The 18286-nt window shown below is 36.6% G+C and overlaps 1 protein-coding gene across 6 annotated transcripts in view; it reads left to right on the plus strand.

Annotated features, from left to right (window-relative positions):
- Positions 1-5676: 5676 nt before the first annotated feature.
- Positions 5677-18286, plus strand: part of PM20D1 (peptidase M20 domain containing 1) — a 40694-nt gene continuing 28084 nt past the window's right edge. For 2 of the 6 annotated variants that reach the window (XM_051998520.1, XM_051998519.1), the window contains exons 1-2: positions 5677-6056; positions 15852-15938. In XM_051998520.1, the coding sequence (XP_051854480.1) occupies positions 5846-6056; positions 15852-15938 (298 nt within the window). In that variant the 5' untranslated portion in view covers positions 5677-5845. The remainder of the gene's footprint in view (positions 6057-15851; positions 15939-18286) is intronic. The other 4 variants (XM_051998521.1, XM_051998517.1, XM_051998518.1 and 1 more) reach the window with 4 other exon arrangements.

Consider the following 18286-nt stretch of genomic DNA (forward strand, 5'->3'; position numbering starts at 1 on the left):
GATGAAGGAGTAAAAATTTCAAGCTCTCCAGACTTCCCCCACAAACAAAACAAAATGGCACTTCAGGGTAAACGTAGATGGTTGGATGAAAAATAAACAAGACTAGGGCAGAATCACAGTTCTTCCAGAACAATCAAAAAAGAACAGAAGATTTTAACTGGTATGGAATGTAAATATCTGCAGGTTAGCTCGATTGAAACAGTAATGGAGAGGTCTGAGGCTAGCTGGATTCTGAGGTAGGCTAAGCCTTTTCCACAAGAACTTTTACCTCCTGGTAGGAAGTCAGAGGACTAAGTCCAAGAAGATTGAGGGAATCTCAGCTGATTATGAATGCCAGGCACAGTTGTGCAGCTGAGACTTGGCCCTGGTGAAAAGGAACCAGCACATCCACAAGTGCAGAAGCAGCTGGCTGCAGGCACTTACAGGAGGGTGGAACTCTTGATTTTGAGTTTCAGATCAAAGAGTAGAATTAAGTGAAGCCAGAGGCACCATGCCCCTTTTCTCCTTGCCTCCCAGGATTAAAGGTGGTTACCCTGATAAATTCACCGCCTGCAAACCTCCCTGGAAACAGGGAAGACAGGAGTTCATCTGTAAAAGAGGATAGTGAAATAAAAGCCTATCCTATCCCAAAAAGTAACATTAAATGTCTAGCTGCTCAGAAAGACTTTAAAAATCAAATGTGATTGAAGAAAACCTTTTTTTAAAGGAGGAGGAGGAGAAAAACAAGAAAATTATGAAAAGAAAGTCATCCAAATAGAAAAGAAGATCCAGAGTCTTAAAGAAAAAAAATGAATCTGAAAATTAGAATTGGGGAATGGGAAACCAATGAAACTATAAGAGATATATAAATAACAAAAACAAAATATAAAGAAGGAAAAAATAGAAGAGAATGTGAAACATCTTATAAGAAAAACAACAGAACTGGAGAACAAATCAAGAAAAAAAAATTAGAATAGTTGAACGACTTGAAAACTGTAACCAAAAAAGAACCTTAACATGATAATGCAAGAAATAATCAAAGAAAATTGTCCTGAAGTTATAGAACAAGACGGGAAAGTACAAATAAAAAAAAAAAAATCTACCAATCACCACCTCAAAGAGATTCTACAAGGAAAACACATAGGAAGAATAATGCTCAATTTCAAAACCCCCAGATCAAAGAGAAAAGTTTACAAAATACAAAACAAACAACAACAAAATAATTGAATTATACAGGACTAATCTGTAGCCACAATAAAAGATCAGATTCTGGAATATTAAATATCAACAATCAAAAGGACCAGGCCTGCAACTAAAAATATTACACCTAGCAAAATTAAGCATAATATTTAATGGGGAAAAACGGATATCCAATGAACTCATATTTTCAGGATTCTGCCTCCATGAAATCAGAACTCAATAGAAAACTTAACAAGTGAGATTCTGGATCATCTTTTCCAACTGATTAACTTTCTTTTCATAATCTTGCTTTTCTTGGATTTTTCCTCAATTTCTCTCACTTGATTTTTAACATCTTTTTAAAGTTCTTCTATGAATTCTTTTTGGGCAGATGACCATTTGATATTACTCTTTGAAGTGGAAGAACTTTTTTTGCTTCAATATCCTCCTTTTTAGATGAACTTTATTTTTGCTCTGTGTGTGTATGTGTGTGTGTTGTGTGTGTGTGTGTGTGTGTATGTGTGTGTGTGTTGTGTGTGTGTGTGTGTTCTCCCCCTAGTAACTTTCTATGGTTGGAAAGTTTGTCTCCTTTGTGAACTCATTTTTTAAAAACTCAGAGCCTGTTAAGGTTTGAGAATAAGTTATGTAATCACCTCTACATCTAGGGTGTGGGGGATGATGCCTCTAAACTCAGCTCCTCCTTCAGTTCTCCTCTCTTACCTGGAACTGAAACCAAGAATTCCATAAGTACCCACAGCCAGAAGTTCCCTGCCCCAATGCTTTTGCACTCATCAAGCTAAGGTCACAACTCAGCAGTGCAGCTGCATCTGGTATTCCAAATAGCAGAAGTTCCCCCAGTCTTCCCCTGTTCAGAGGCCTGACTCCCCACTCTGTCCAAGTGGTGAAAATTCCGATAGCTGGGTTGAAGGCGTCTTCTAGCCCAGCTTGCCCCAGGGCTCCTTGCTTACTATTTTAGTGAAGGTGTGTTTACACTAGCTGTAATGGCTTCAGTGTTTACCAAAGCTCAACCTCTGGCATAGTATCTTTCTTGGGTTTTTGCTGATTGTTACAGGAGCACCATTGTTCTGCTCCAATTTTTGTTTATTTTTAACTTCTACATTCACTCTGAGGCACTACATTGTCTTGTTTGTAGGAAAAATCTGGAGAACTTGGAATTTTCTGACTTTCTCCACCATCTTCCCAGAATCCTCTCCCTCTAAGAGTACTTCTAAATCAAAGCTTTTAAAACTGTGGATCACAACTCCACATAGAGTCATGTAACTGGATGGGAACAGGGAAGTTATGAAAACTTTGGTAAAGATATAAAATATTCTGCCAATTTTTAATTCTTCATTTGAAAATAAACAAGCACATCCATCTCATTAGTATGCAAATTTGATTTCATCTTTAATACATGGTAAAATCTTATGTATAAACAATTGTTTTAAAATGAATTTCTTTATGATTTATCATTAGTAAATATTTCATTTGGATATCTATTATCCCTATTGTAATGGGCTGAAGCTCGAGTTGATGCACTGAGATCCTAAGCACATGAGGCTAAATAGTAATTGGACCATACTCTATTAATATATGCTTGGAGAAAGAATGGCCTCCACCCACTCTTTGTGCAAGTCTTGATGTGTTGTATAGAAAATGACATAGGGACAAATTTTGGTGGGTGGGGAGAGAGAGGCAGAGAGGCTGATGGCCAGGTTCGTGTGGTGGCTGCTCACATTCTTATCGCCATCCCCCTTCACCTCCACAAAGAATAAAGATCGAGGATTTTCCCTTAATCTGAATTCCTGACTCTGGCTGATTTTAAAATACATGGTCATCACACCCTATAAACCTTCAATCATATAAAATTTCTCCAGTGAATTGGGATACCAAATAGAAAAAGTTTAAGAAGTCCTGTTCTAAATGAAATTCAAAGAATAACAAATTGATATGAAATAGGCCAAATCTACCAACATTTATATAGTAATCTATTCTCATTATCAACAACATATGTGCACTCTAACATCTTGGTACCCAAAATTCTATAGAAAGTACAAATGGCACTTCAAGAAATAAAGTTAGAAAAAATGACAGAAAATTTATGCTAGAGTTTGACACAACTTTAAGTCACTCAAAGATGGAGTTTTGAAATATCTAAAAATGAGGTAAATTCCAATAGGAAGGGAAAAATCATGAATTATTTTATTACCAAAAAAAAGCAATAGAGATTGATGACAACAGCTACCAACCAAAATACCTACTTTCTTATTTCTAAAAAAAAAACAAAAAACAAAAAAACTTTATTATAATAATTTATATTCATGTCAAAAATTTCTTTTATTGGAGGGAAAATTATTTGTGGCAGCCCTCTTTGTAGTGGCAAGAAATTGGAAACTAAGTGGATGCCCATCAATTGAAGAATGGCTGAATAAATTGTGGTATGTGAATGTTACGGAATATATATATATGAAATGATCAGCAGGATGATTTCAGAGAGGCCTGGAGAGAATTACACGAACTGATGCTAAGTGAAATGAGCAGAATCAGGAGATCATTGTACATGGCAACAAGATATAGAAAATGATCAATTCTGATGAATGGCTCTTTTCAACAATGAAATGAATGAAGCAAGTTTCAATAATCTTGTGATAAAGACAACCATCTACACTCAGAGAGAGAATTGTGAGAACTGACAGTGGATCACAATACAGCATTTTCATTCTTTTTCTTGTGGTTTGCTTAAATTTTATTTTCTTTCTTATTTTTTTTACTTTTTGATCTGACTTTTCTTGTGCAACAAGATAATTGTATAAATATGTATGCATATATTGGATTTAACATATTTTATCATGTTTAACATATATTGGACTACATGTCATTAAGGAGAGGAAATTGGGGGAAAGAGTTTTCAAAGGTCAATGTTGAAAAATTATCCTTGTATATATTTTGAAAATTAAAAAAACTTCAATTTAAAAAAAAGGATTTGAGTACCAAAAGACATAAAAATAAATGATTTCAATAATGAAAAAAAGAATCTCCTTTATTTAAGAAAATGGAAATGGAACAAGCAGACAGACTTCATTTTCACAGATCTGCCCAAGATGTATAAAGAAAATCATCCTCTGAATGGCATACTGTAAAGAAAGGGATATGTTTGGTGAAATTGGTAGGGATGAAGGATGGAAAGGCAGGGAATATATCATGTTAAATTATTCTTATTTTCCATAATAGGGGAAGCTGTGTGGCTACACTTTCAATTCCCTCCCCTACTTTTGATGAGGTTTAGGTTTTGGGATTCCCTTTCATAGGGAAGCAAATGATAAGGTCTAGTGGCAGGTTCGGGTTCAGGGAACAAACAGAGAGGTTTGGCTCCCTGCATCTCCTTGGGATTCACCACAAGGGTAGGGAGTTTTGGGGAACCCCCTTCTGGATGCGCAGAGATTCTCTGTAAAGGAATTGATTGATTGATAAAACCTAGATTGATAAAAGAGGTTTATTATAGGGATTGGGAAGTAAGGTTAGAAACCCTGACAGAGAAGCTTAAAGTCTGATTAGGGAAATAGTTGAGGATAAAGATAAGGTAGCACTTTGAAAAAGAATATTATTCCAGTGGGCAGAGGCTTCCTTGGCATAGCATGGCATAGCATGGCAATGTTTAGAACTTCTGCAAAGAGAGGATTTTAGATTGTCTCTTTTATAATAGGAGCTTTGGCTACAAGCTGGGTTTCAGCTAGAGCTGAATTTGAATAGAATTGAATGAGTTTCTTTAATTGAATAGGGTTGGCCTTCTTTTAGCTTAGCACTGAACCAACCCCACCTACATAACAGAATGCAGCTGTTTATCTTGTTTCCCTTGGGTGGAGTCCTTCACTGAGGCAGAGTCCAAGGAGAATTTCTCCTTCAAGGAGTTTTAGAGTTTCCAGCCGTCCCTTCTTCACTTTGACTGGAGTTAGTCAGTTTGCTAAGGTTAGACCTCTAAGGTCGTTTGTACCTTAGCAGAAATTGTGTCTGAAATTGGGAAAAAAAAAATAAATCAGTGATGATGGGATGGAGGAACATTTAAAAGGGAAGAGACAATTTTTGTGTGAAATCAAGAAGAAACCAGACATTTGCATTAAGAAGGTAGGGAAAAACATGGCCTATTGGCAAGGACCCACTTTTGTATTAAGGAGCCCTCTTTAACTCAGGAGAATAGTTATCCCTTCTTTAGTATGCATGTGCCCTCCAGATCACAATCCTTCTGCAGCACAATAACCTTTGAGAAATACGAAATCTTAAATATATAAATACATATATATATATATATATATATATTTTTTAATTCACGTTGCAGCTATCTAACTCGGCAGTTGTCCTGGAATAACTACCACAAGACAAGCCTTTCTTAATCTCTGCTTTAGGTCGCTTTTACGTCAGGATGAAGCAAGGAAGGAGGACCACACCCTTCACCTCTACTCTATATCTGTCTTTCCACAGGGATTAAAAAAACTACCATTCCCCAAAAGCCTTTCAAAGCTGACGGCATGGCTGCGGTCTTAATTGGCTGCACCAATACACCCCCTTCTCTTCTATTGGTCAGAGTCAGGAGTGGGGATGGAGCCAGGATAGTTCGAGGAGGCTAGAGTTTGGAGTCTGCACGCCCGAGTCCCCACTTCAGCGGACCGTTTGGTGCTGAAGCCGCGCGGAGATGGCCGAACCCGGCGCTGTCGCCACTGCAGGCCGACTGCTGGCGATGGGCGTGACGGGGACGGTGCTAGCCCTGGTGGCTGTGCTGCTGCTCCGGACAGCCACTTTCCCGGGGCCGAACGAGCTGCGAGGCTGGGGGCGCACAGGGGCGTCCAGGATCCCTGCCCAGTTCAGCGAAGCAGAGCGTACAGCAATGAAAGAGGCTTTGAAAGGTGACCGCAATTTCCCCTCCTGTCCCCTGCGGGCACTCATCTCCCGAGACCGGGGCTGCTCTCGGTTTTATAACCGGAGCTACCCTGGACTTGCCACCTAGAAACAGATCCCAGCCCCCTTCTCTGACCCCAAGACCTGCTTCCCTTGGGTTTTCAACTATTTCTCGCCGATTCTCCGGAAATCTTTTTCATTATCCCTTCCACCCGATTTACCCTTCTTCCTTTAGAGCTGCAGTGGGGTTAGTATTATTAATTCAATTTACAAACATTAAACATTTGATATGTGCTAACGCACTTTATTAAACTTTAGGGGTATTAAAATGAAAAAAAATAATCAGTCCCATATCCTCAGGGATCTCCCAATTTGCTGTGGGAAAGGAAGGAAAAAGGAATGGGAGAGGGGAGATGGATATAATCAATACCCAAATAATTATCATATAAAGAATGTGATAGGGGCAAGGGAAAGATCCAAAGACCTTGAAAAGTTAATTTCTGCTAAGTCTCTACCCACTCTGACTTCTAGTTTCCTAATCATTTTCTGACTTGTACTTATGTGTGCATCCATCTCAGCCTTCTACCAATTATAAACTTCTTGGAAGCAGAAATTGATCATTTTCATTATTGTATCCTAATCCCTGTCATACTTCCTTGCTCTGTGTCATTAATAACCAATATTTGTGTATTGGGGTTTTTAAGACTCAAAATTGAATCTGAATACAAATCTGACCTCAGACACTTTACCAGTCATCTCTGGACAAGTCACTTACTACTTTTTCTCCCCAATCCTATCCCCACCCCTAAAAGATTCAGAATTGTTTTGTTTTGTTTTTAACTACCAATTGTATAAAGAAGTTGTCCCAAATATCCAATTATCATTTATCTCTCTTTTATACAAAAAGGTAATTTGCCCAGGGCTACAGAAAACTAGAACTTGAACTCCTAACTCATCTCAGGACTTTTTTTCACAGGCCAGTACTACACTCACAACTCCATTTTCTTCTCATACCCAGATAACTCCTTGCATCAGTGAAATAAGTAACCCTAGCCAAAGAACTTCTAGTCCCTTTTTGATCAGCTCTTCCCTACTGGACTCTAACTTCCATGTTGCTTTCTCACCTTTAGTGCCACACTTCTCCAAATAGTGCCTAGACATGGAAGGACCCCATGTCATCTTAAATATCACCCTTTGTTATTAAGGAATGGAGCAGGGATCTGGGATGTCCATGGTCCATAACTCCTTTTTTTCTGCTCCAAACATAGTATGCCATGTATGTCGTGACACTCACAGGAAAATAATGTCAGGCAACTGGTTGGGATAAGAAGGGAATGGCATCAGTGGGAAGAAGAAGCAGTATTTGTTCCCATAAAACTGCCACATCCTCTTCTCTCAGAAAGGGTCCTAGATTGCTTAGACCACTAGAAACTAGCTATAAAGAACATAATTGTCAGGAAGAAGCTTATAATACATATAAAATCCCAGGAATCCTGCTCCCTGGGGAATTATTAAAGATACTATCTGAGCCCTTGATCATGCTCTAAAAATTTCTAATCTCAAAGTTGGATGAGACTTCAAAGGCCACCTCATTCAATGAGTATTTCAACAAAAATCAGTTTTGCCATATATTCAGCAAGTAGTTCTCCAGTCATTTCATGAAGATCTTAATCTGAAAGGATTGCTACCTCTCAAGCAGCCCATTCCACCTTTGGATAGCACTTATTGTTAGGAAATGTTTTATATGAAGCCTAAATTTGTCTTTGGCAATTTCCACTCTTGCTTCTCATTTTATTCTTGGTTTTGCCTTCACAGAAGAACTCCTCATCCCTAGAATTATAAGGAGATATGTGGTTCTAGAATCATTCAACTTCATTCTAAAAAAGGTATTGAAATTAAAAAAAAAAAAAAAAAAAAAAAGGAGGAGGGATGTCCTTGGCTACAACTAAGCTTGTATCCTTCCATTCTAACTAAAGATGCTCAGAAAGAGAAATGAAAAACAAGATTATATCTATCTATCAGATAGAATTCTAGGAATTCTTTTTTTTTTAATTTATCAAGAAAAGCTTCCTAAGCTATCCTCAAAAAGTTTTAACCAAATAGTGGGAGAAAGATGTGTTTTAAAAAATCTTCAGCTAGGGATAACTGAACTGGGCACAGAAACAGCAAACATTTCTATAATGTTTTAAAGATATAATCAAGTAGATTCCTTACAACAATCCTGGGAAGCAAATAGCATAGGTATGATTATTCTTTTTGTTGTTGTTTTGCTGAGGCAATTGGGATTAAGTGACTTGCCCAGGGTCACACAGACAGAAAGTGTTAAGTGTCTGAGGACAGTTTTGAACTCATATCCTCCTGAATTCAGGGCTGATGCTCTATTCACTATACCAATTAGCTGCTCCAGTATCTGGTATGACTATTCTTCTAAATAATGATGAATCTAAGGGCTCAGAGAACCAAAGTAAATTAGCTAGGATCACATAGTTAATATCAGAGCTTGAATTTGATTTCAAATGTCAACATAGACACTAGTGAGTTTTCTGCTTTAGGATAGGCAGCTTGGTAGGATGTAAAGTACACTGACTCAGGAGCCTAAAGACCTGTTCAAATCCCACCTCTGACATTTACCAACAGTATGAATTTGGCCAGATTACTTCATTTCCCAGAACTCAGTTTCCTCATCCATAAAATGAGAGAGTGGCACTAACTGGTTTCAACAATCAACTCTGGTTTTGTGATCTACTGCATTGTTGTTCAGTAATTTCAGTTAAATTGGACATTCTCTTGACAAAGAGAGTGGAGTGGTTTGCCATTTCCTTCTCCAGCTCATTTTATTGAGGCAAACCAAAGAAAAGTGACTTGCCTGGAATCACCCAACTAGGAAGTGTCTGAGGACAGATTTGAACTCATGAAGATGAGAGTTAAGTACACTATTCAGTGCTCTATCTATCTAATGATCTCTATATAATATCACTATATGTGTGTGTGTGTGTGTGTGTGTGTGTGTGTGTAGAAAGAGAAAGAGGAGGAGAAAAGAAAAAGGAGGAGGAGAAGGAGGACAACAAGGAGGAGGAAGATGAGGAGGAAGAAGGAAGAGGGGGAAGTGAAGGAAGGAGACAGAGACAGAGAATAACACATTGCTAATACTATTGAAAGACATTTTCCTGATTTGTACATCTGACAAGTTTTGGTTAACAAGCAGTCTGGTGGGTCTTAAACTATCTAATTGGAGTGCTAAATTAATATTGAAGTAGGAAAAATAAGTTTAGCTCTTCCTCCTTGGATGTGGTCAATGGATTATGAGGGTAGGGTGGAAAGAATATGAAGAAGGCATAGATGGAAGGATCATTCCTATGATAGCTACTTACTAGATATGTGGTAGATCTGATTTTTGCAAAAATATGGGTTGAATGAGGTGGTATTTGAGGTTCCTTCCAACTCTGAGATTCTAGGTTTTTGAGAAGGACCATTTAATTAAATGATTGCTCCTGGGCAGAAAGTACTTCCCTGGAAGATGGAATGCTCCATACATGGCTGAACAGCTTCTTTCCTGTCAAATAGACCATCTACCAGATACACCTGCTAATTCTGTACAACCAAACTTTGTGATAAATTGGCAGTCTGGGTGGGGATTGAAAGATGAACAGATAACTAGGGGTCAGGACCTAAAGATCATGGGCCTGCCTTTTGCAGTCTATCATGACAAAGCTTAATAAAATAAAATGGCTTCAAAATCAAAGGACATTAATCCAGCCTTCCAGTTTATGAATGACAGAGAAAAGAGATTAGATAGGAGAAGAGGGAGGAGTCTGATTGATGTGGACTTTGGATTTTTCTATAAAGGATTAAAGGATACTGCCAACATAAACACATTTAGAGCAGCTTTGTACTTGACTCCTGGTTTAAGCAGAGACACACAGATCAGCTAGCCATTATAACCGAACATGAAACTTTAATGAACTTACTAAGCAATTGCCTGGGGAGGTAGAACAGGGTATCATCTTCAAATCAGGTATCATTTTTTCTAAATTATGTGCCTAGAGCAGATGCAATGGAAAGGACACTAAATCAGGAGAGAGAAGACTCAGTTTTATATCCCAGCCCTGACATTTACTATTTCCTCTGTGATCGTGAACAAGTTAACTTTTCTTTGCCTCAGTTATCTCTCCTATAAAATAGCTTTAGGTTAGACAATCTTTGAAGTCCCTTCCAATTGATAATTTATGATTCTTTGATTCTGAGCAGAAAAAAATAAAGGACTAGACCACAATCAAATATTAGCATTCTGGATCTTTTTCATGCCTCTGATAGGTCATGTGATTAGAGACAGGTCATGTTATCCCATTTCTGAAGTGGGCAGGAGGTTTGATCAGAATGTAATACTAGAAAATAAAGAGCAAATAGCAAAATATTTAACTGTAAGTATTCACTACCTATGATACTTTTACGAAGTTCCAGTTTGGCTAGATTAGAAAGAAAACCTGGTCATTGACCAACAAATGGCTAAACCATGCCCCTAGGCAGCCCTTAAAAGACAAAACATTTCTAGACTCACATTGAGTCAATTCAGAAGAATATATATTGGGAACTGTTTCATGGAGTATGATTACTGTGCCAGCAGGACAGCAGAGGGGGAAAGAAGTGATTTCTCTCTCCTCCCCAAAATGGACTATATGGTAATTAACAATTGACATAGTCATCCAACAGAAAACGCCCCATCCAGAAGTTCAAGAGTTTATTGGTTCGAGATAGTCTAAGGTACAGTTGAATGTACAGAGAAACACATTGTCCTCCTTGCCACATTTTGTTATGATCCACATAGTCAAAGGCTTTTAGTCAGTGAAGCAGAAATTGATGTTTTTCTAGTACTCCCTGGCTTTCTTCATAATGCAGAGAATGTTGGCAATTTGATCTCTAGGTTTTTTTGTCTCTTCAAAAACCATCCTGCTCTTCTGGCAATTCTCAGTTGACATATTGCTGATACTTAGCTTGCAGAATCTTAAGCATAAACTTGCTGACATGTGAAATGAACACAATTATTCAATAATTTGAAAATGCTTTGGCATTGTCCTACTTTAGAATTGGGACATAAACTGATCTTTTCCAACTCAGTGGTCATTGTTGAATTTTCCAAATTTGCTGGCCTATTAAGTGCAGTAGTTTAACAATATCATCTTTTAGGATTTTAAATAGTTTTGCTGAAATTCCAACACTTCCACTAATCTTATTGTTAGCAAAACTTCCTAAGACCCATTTGATTTCATTCTCCAGGATATCTGGCTCTATCAGTAAGCATTCCGTGGTAATTATTGGCAGTGTTAAAGTTTTTCTTGTATAGTTCTGTATATTCTTGAATAGAACAATAAAGCAATTCATTTTTCCCTTTCTGGAGGCAATGATAATGTTGATTCTGTGAGCCTAAGAAGGAAAGGGGGCATGCCCATGCTGACAAGAAGATAAATAATGGAGGTTGTGGATGAAGAGATTAAAGAGGCTTGGGCCAATGGAGTGCTGCCCCACCAGTCTTAACTGCTCCTAACCAGTAGTGGTCCTGTTTATTCAGATGAAGGTGAAGACCCATGGGTCCAGGAAGTGAAGAACTAAAAGGCTTAGTTCTTCTTCCTAGGCTTACAACAAATATATAAACTTTAGAAACAAAAGAAAAAAATGAATTCTGCATGAGAACCATTTTATTTAATTGTCTTATAACTTGCTCTGATTTAGTGCTTTAGAGTTAGTTTTGTGTATATTTTGTATTATAAATGGATTTTTCCCAATTGTAAAATAATACTTACTGGAGGAAAAATGTAATCAAATGTTATTTCTTGATTGTTGTTAAACTAAGTTACTTAAATTGAAATCATTTTCCTTTTTTGTAAATAAGTGAATAACTTTTTAAAATATGAAAATTAAAAAAAAAAAAAAGAAATGCACTGAGAGACAAAAATAAAGTCACAGAGACTCAGTGAGGAAGTAATTTCAAGGAACATGATCCCTGACTGCAAAGATTTAGTCATGGATTGTATATATGGAGAGGGAGAGAGAATGAAGAATTAAGGATGTCACCTAGGATGTGAACTTGGGTTTCTAGGAGAATAACAGTGTCCTGGACAGGAACAAGAAGGTGAGGAGAGAAGTTTTAAGAGCTAGACAAGTAGATTTGGTATTCATCAGTGTAAAAATGATAATTGACTCTATGGGAATTAATGACATCACCAAATAAAATAGGATAAAGGAAGAAGAGAAGCTGTCTCAGAACATAGCCCTGTAGGGTACCCACAATTGGTGGGCCATGACCTAATAAAGATCTTGCAAAGGAGACTAGAAAGTGGTCTGAGAGGTAATAGGAGAACCAGGAAGGAGGCTTGTCCCAAAAACTTAGAAAGAAGAGAGTATCAAGAAGAACATGATTGATAGTGTCTAAAGCTGCAGAGGGGATTGAAGATTAAGAAAAGACCATTGGAAGGCCAATGTAGTAGCCATTGTAGTAGCATGGAACTGAAAATTGAGTGAGTGTTTATCTTGTGGGGAATTGCTGAGTAAGTTATAGTACGTGAATGTAATGGAATATTATTGTTCTGCAAGAAATGATGAATAGGCTGATTTCAGAAAATTCTGGAAAAGACATATAAACTAATGATGTTTTGCATTATCAGAGCAGAACCAAGAGAACATTGTACACAATAACAAGATTATGTGATCATCAACTGTGATGGACTTTTCACCTTTGTTTTCTTTCTCATTGTTTTTCCTTTTTGCTCTGATTTTTCTTGCACAACATGACAAATATGGAAATATATTTAAAAGAATTGCACGTATTTAACTTATATCATATTGTTTATTGTTTGAGGGTGGGGAAGGTAAAGGAGAGAGGGAGAAAAATTTGGAAAACAAAGTCTTACAAAAATGAATGTTGAAAACTATATTTACATGTATTTGGAAGGTAAAATACTATTGAAAATGTAAGAAAAGAAAAGAAAAAGCCATTGGATTTGGCAATTGAGAATCATCGATGACTTTGGTGAGAGCAGTTTTGATTGAACAATGAGATTGAAGCCAGACTACAGTGAGTTAAAAAAGAGAGTGAAAGGAAAAGAAGTGGAGGTAACTTTTGCAGACAGCTTTCTCAAGAGGTTCAGGCAAAAGAGAGAAGTTCTGTGGAATAATAGCTCAGGGGAATAAACAGATCAAAGGAGGGGAGTTTTGAAGATGGGAGAGGCAAGGACATGTTTGTAGCAGCAAGGAAATAGCCAGTAAGGAGAAATCAAATATAAATGAAAGGGTAAGATTGATAAAGGGGACAATCACCTAGAGAAGATGGAATAGAATGGGAACATTGGTGCATGTGGAAGGTTTGTCTTGGTGAGGAGAAGAGCCTCCTCTTCATGAGAGACAGAAGTGAAGGAGGAAATGGTAGCAGAAGCATGTGAGTGATAGGAGGTGAGAAACAGGAATAGAGAAGGAACTTTGTTTTAATGGCCTATTATTTTCAGTGAAATATGAAGCTAGGTTCTCAGCTGAAAAAGTGGGGAGAGAGGAAGCCATGGGAGGCTCCAGGAAAAATGAAAAAGTTTGGAAGAGCTGCTTTGGAGAATAGGATAGTAAGTTAATTAGAAAGCTATATAAGGTTTGACTTACTTCACTGAGGGCCTGATTAAGATGAAATGTAAACTTGTAATGGACCCCGTCAGCATGGTTTCATGATTGATTACACATACCAAGAAGCCCTTATGTGAAGCAGAAGCATATTGAAAACCTCTGGTTTTTTTTTTTTTTAAATTCCAATAGTATTTCATGTAAATACATGTAAAGGTAGTTTTCAATATTCATTTTTGAAAAATTTTAAGTTCCAAAATTTTCTCCCTTCTTCCTTACCCTCCTCCCCAAGATAGCAAGTTGTCTGATATTGATTATACATGTACAATCATTTTTAAAATATTACCATATATGTCATGCTGTGAAAGAAAAATCAGGACAAAAGGGAAAAACGCAAGAAAGAAAAAGCAAACAAACAAAAAAGGTGAAAATCATGTGCTTCGATCTATATTCAGTCTCCATAGTTTTCACTCTGGATGTGGATGGCATTTTCCATCACAAATCTATTGGAATTATATTGGATCATCACATTACTGAGAAGAGCTATCACATAATCTTGATGATACTGTGTATATAATGTTCTCCTGAAAACCTCTACTTTAACAAAACAAAAAATAAGTTTTTTTTTAAAAATTATCTCTGATCTAAAACCTTTTCCAGATTTGCCCTCTTTGGAAAGGAAAATGACAAGGATAAAAAATACTTTTTTTCACAAGGAAATAGATTAAGTATGGATGCTATAATTTATCTTATGTAGACTCTTACCTTCAACCTGTGAAACAGATTCATCCTAGGGAATTCTTCTTTATTCCATTCAAAGGGAAAGAGAGTCTAGTTTCTATGCTATTCCATAAATAAAGTTCTTCATTTCTTCCCTCTAGAACTTTTCACTAGCTAGTATATATCTATCCTGGAATGTTTTTCCTCCTCATTTCCACCTCCCAGCTTCCCTGGCTTTCTTTAAAACCCAACTAAAACCCTACTTTCTAAAGGAAGTCTTTTCTGATTCTCTTTCACTCTACTTTTTCTGCTTATTATTTCCAAATATATCCTATATATAGCTTATTTGTAGATACTTGTTTAGAGGTTGTTTCCCTCAGATCATTAACTCCTCAAAAAGAGAGTCTGTTTTTCAGCTTTCTTTGCGTCCCCATCACTTGCATATGACATATACTAGACATCTGATAAACGTTTCTTGACTGGCTGTTAAATTCTGAATAGGTGTATTGAGTTGAAGGGTAGAGTCCCTTTGAATACTTGACAGCGGGGTGGTCTAGGAAAGAATTCCTGACTTTTGTTATTCACCTCTTCTAGAATACTAACCCAAAATATTTTTTCTTTTATACATTCTTATTCTTATTCTCCTCTTCCCCCTCCTCCTTCTCCTCTTTCTCCCTTTTCTCCTTTTCTTCCTCCTCTTTCTCCTTCTTCTAGATTTCTTTACTTCAGATCATCTTGGGGTAGAGACATGTTGGAGAGTATTAGGGGAAAGGGAAAATTACATCAGTTTAGACATTTCTCTCTTGAAGCTAGTAATCCTTGGATATTAGATTAATGTTAAATTAAATAAAATTGTTTCTAATCAATTTGTGCCTAAAACAAAGAATAGAATACTAATATCGTTTTCATGCTGCTTTCATAGCCAATGCCCAAAGTCTTCTATTTCATAGGTTCACAGAGTCAGAAGGAACTTTGAGATCATTAGTCCAACCTCCTCATTTCACAGAGGAGAATGCTGAGACCTGATAATTTGAAGATATTTGCCCAATAGTTCACACATTATAAATGTTAGAGCCAGTATTTGAAAATAGGTCTTAAGACTCCAAATCTAGCTGCCTTTGCACTATATCACACTGTTCTTAATATCTAATACAGAGCTGTTTGTATCACATGGGAGATTGGGGACAAGAGTATAATGACAAATCATTAACTTGGAAGTGTATCCACAGAAGTCCTGCTAAGTGTTTATAAAGAAGAAATTGCATGGTTTAATAGTGTGTTCAATTTAAAATGAACAGATGCTAGCTTGGAATCCTAGCTCTGACATTAGAGAGCTCTTGAACAAATCACTTCCATTCTTCCTCATCTTTGAAATGCATGAACTAGACAAAAATCACTGTTTTTCAGGCCAAAAGTAAACCTTTTAGCTTGAAATCCTATTAATGAGTTTTAATCTTTTGTTTTTTTCATCCAACTCCCAACAGAAGCGATTCAGATGCCCACAGTGGCCTTCAGCTCTGAAAATATCAACACCACAGCTCTGGCTGAATTCGGGGAACATATTCAGAAAGGTAACAGCACAACTCTAGATGTGGGAATAAGAGAACATAGTAATTGCTCTTGAGATGCTGCTTCCTTTTCAGAGATGATTGCCCAAGGTCCCTGGTTCAGGATGAATCATGACCTTTGGGTTTTGATTAAGCCAGAAGATCCATTTTCTTTAGATATTTTTTTTTCTTGGAGATAAGAGTCTGAGATGGTGAGAATTATTGTTGTACACTATGGAGGGAAATGAAAATGATCTGAAGTTGGTTCTTTGGGTCTGTGAAAGATTATCACATGTTTGGTCTTTTTCCCATTCTTTGTCCTGTTTGTCAGGTAGTCAACTAGAACAACTCAAAGGCATTTTTTCTGCCTATGTAAGTTTCTTGATAGTGAGTTAGTTCTCTCAGAGGCATACCTCTTTCTAAGGTTATATATCCTCTTCTTCTCCAGATTTACAAGACCAATTGATGGAACTAGTCCTCTTCATTTACCCCAGAGAAAAACAGTTTCCTGCTTCTAATCTGGGCACAAAAATGGGGGGAAGAACAAGGGAAAGAAACCAGAAGTCCTGTTTTCTTCCTTTTTGGAAGATCAAGGAAGATCAGATGGTCAAATGCAGGAATTTATTTTGTTTGACTATGGATATCTATCAGAAGGGGTTTTTTTCCTCCTTTATTTTTTTATTTAATAGAAGGAAGATAGAGAAAATAAAAACTGAAAAATAAAATAAGAGTAGGGAATGAAAAAGAAAAGAATAAGAGAAAAAGACCAGCAGGCCAGTAATTCAACAGATCCTCATTGAATAGATCACATGTCTCATTATGGGAGGTGATGAACAAGATGAACAGAATGGATAGGAATGTAGGATTGTAAAAGGCACTATTGGAGGGGTGTTTGTAACATTGAGATCATAGAGCATTGAAGGTTTCTATATGACCTCCCTTACAAAATCGTCATTTAAGATTTCTTTATCCTACTGAATTGCCTTAGAGCTCAGGAAAAGATCCTGATGCAACACTATGAACTCTTTGAATATGTATATATTGGGATCAAATCTACTTCCAGGGGTTCTGAATACAGTAATAGGTACTCTTATTTATTTGTCATCTACAAATCAGTCAACAAGTATTAAGCTCCTATTATGTACTGTCACTCTGCCTATGCAGACTACCATTTGCCTGTGATACATCAGGTAGTATGGTATGGTAGAAAAGCCCATGGAATTTAGAGGCAAAGTGCCTAAGTTTGAATTCTAGACCAGCCTTCACTGATCCTGTTTCCTCATTTGTAAATTGAGCATGACTAGATAATCTTCAAGGTTCTTTCCAAATGTGAAATCCCAGACCTTTATGTTAAAAATAATAATAAGTTGCTTTCCACAAGTGTAGAGACATAATAGGAAAACTCTGACAGGCATTCTTTATCAGCAATATTGTTACACATTTAAAAAGGAGAAGATATAAAATCACAGAGTATGCTAGCAGGTTGGAAAATGAACTTGGAGATGATACATGTAACTCTTCAGAATGGATTGTACCAAGGGTCTTGGAGTCTAAACAGAGTCTGGTATGTTTGCATGAGCTCAAAAGAAGATTGTTGGGAAGAGAGAAAGAAAATTAGAAAAATTAGCTCACATAAATAGAACTTGAAAGAAAGAATTTATTCAATGAAGGCAGCAGTGGGGAAAGGAGGATTGAGCAACATTTGAATCTCATTCATTTGAACTGATTCAAAAAGGAAGATTTCATAGAATTCAGTACAGAAATTCAGTTTATGAAATGGTTGGTAAAGATACATTTAATATCTTAACTTTTCTGCACTGAAACAGAAAGACATATAAAATAAGAATCTGAAGTAGACTCTATTATGGTTCAGCTGACATAAAAGAAGGAAGGGTGGAACTCAAGATCTCAGACAAAGCAAAAGCAAAAGTAGACTTACGTAAAAGAGACAAACAAGAAAATTATATTTTATTAAAAGGTTCCATAGATAATGAAATAATGTTAATACTGAACACATATATGCCAAATAGGATAACATTTAAATTCAGGGTCAATTTACCCTTCTCAGACCTAGATGAATCTAACCATAAAATAAATATGAAAGTCAAGGAGATGAAGAGAATTCTAGAAAGTTATATATGATTTTTTTAAAGGAAGAGGAAAATCAAATTATTAACATCAAAAATGAAAAAGTGACTTTACAATCAATAAAGATGAAATAAAGCAATTACTTGAAACTATTTTGCTAAAAATATGCCAACAAAACTGAAAATCTTAATGAAAAGAGATGAATTTTACAAAAATATAATTTTCTCAGATTAACAGGAAGTAAAATATCTAAACAACTTTATCTTAGAAAAAAGAAATTGAAT

This window comes from Antechinus flavipes, chromosome 4, assembly GCF_016432865.1.
Source record: "Antechinus flavipes isolate AdamAnt ecotype Samford, QLD, Australia chromosome 4, AdamAnt_v2, whole genome shotgun sequence".
In the NCBI taxonomy this organism is placed as follows: Eukaryota; Metazoa; Chordata; class Mammalia; order Dasyuromorphia; family Dasyuridae; genus Antechinus; species Antechinus flavipes.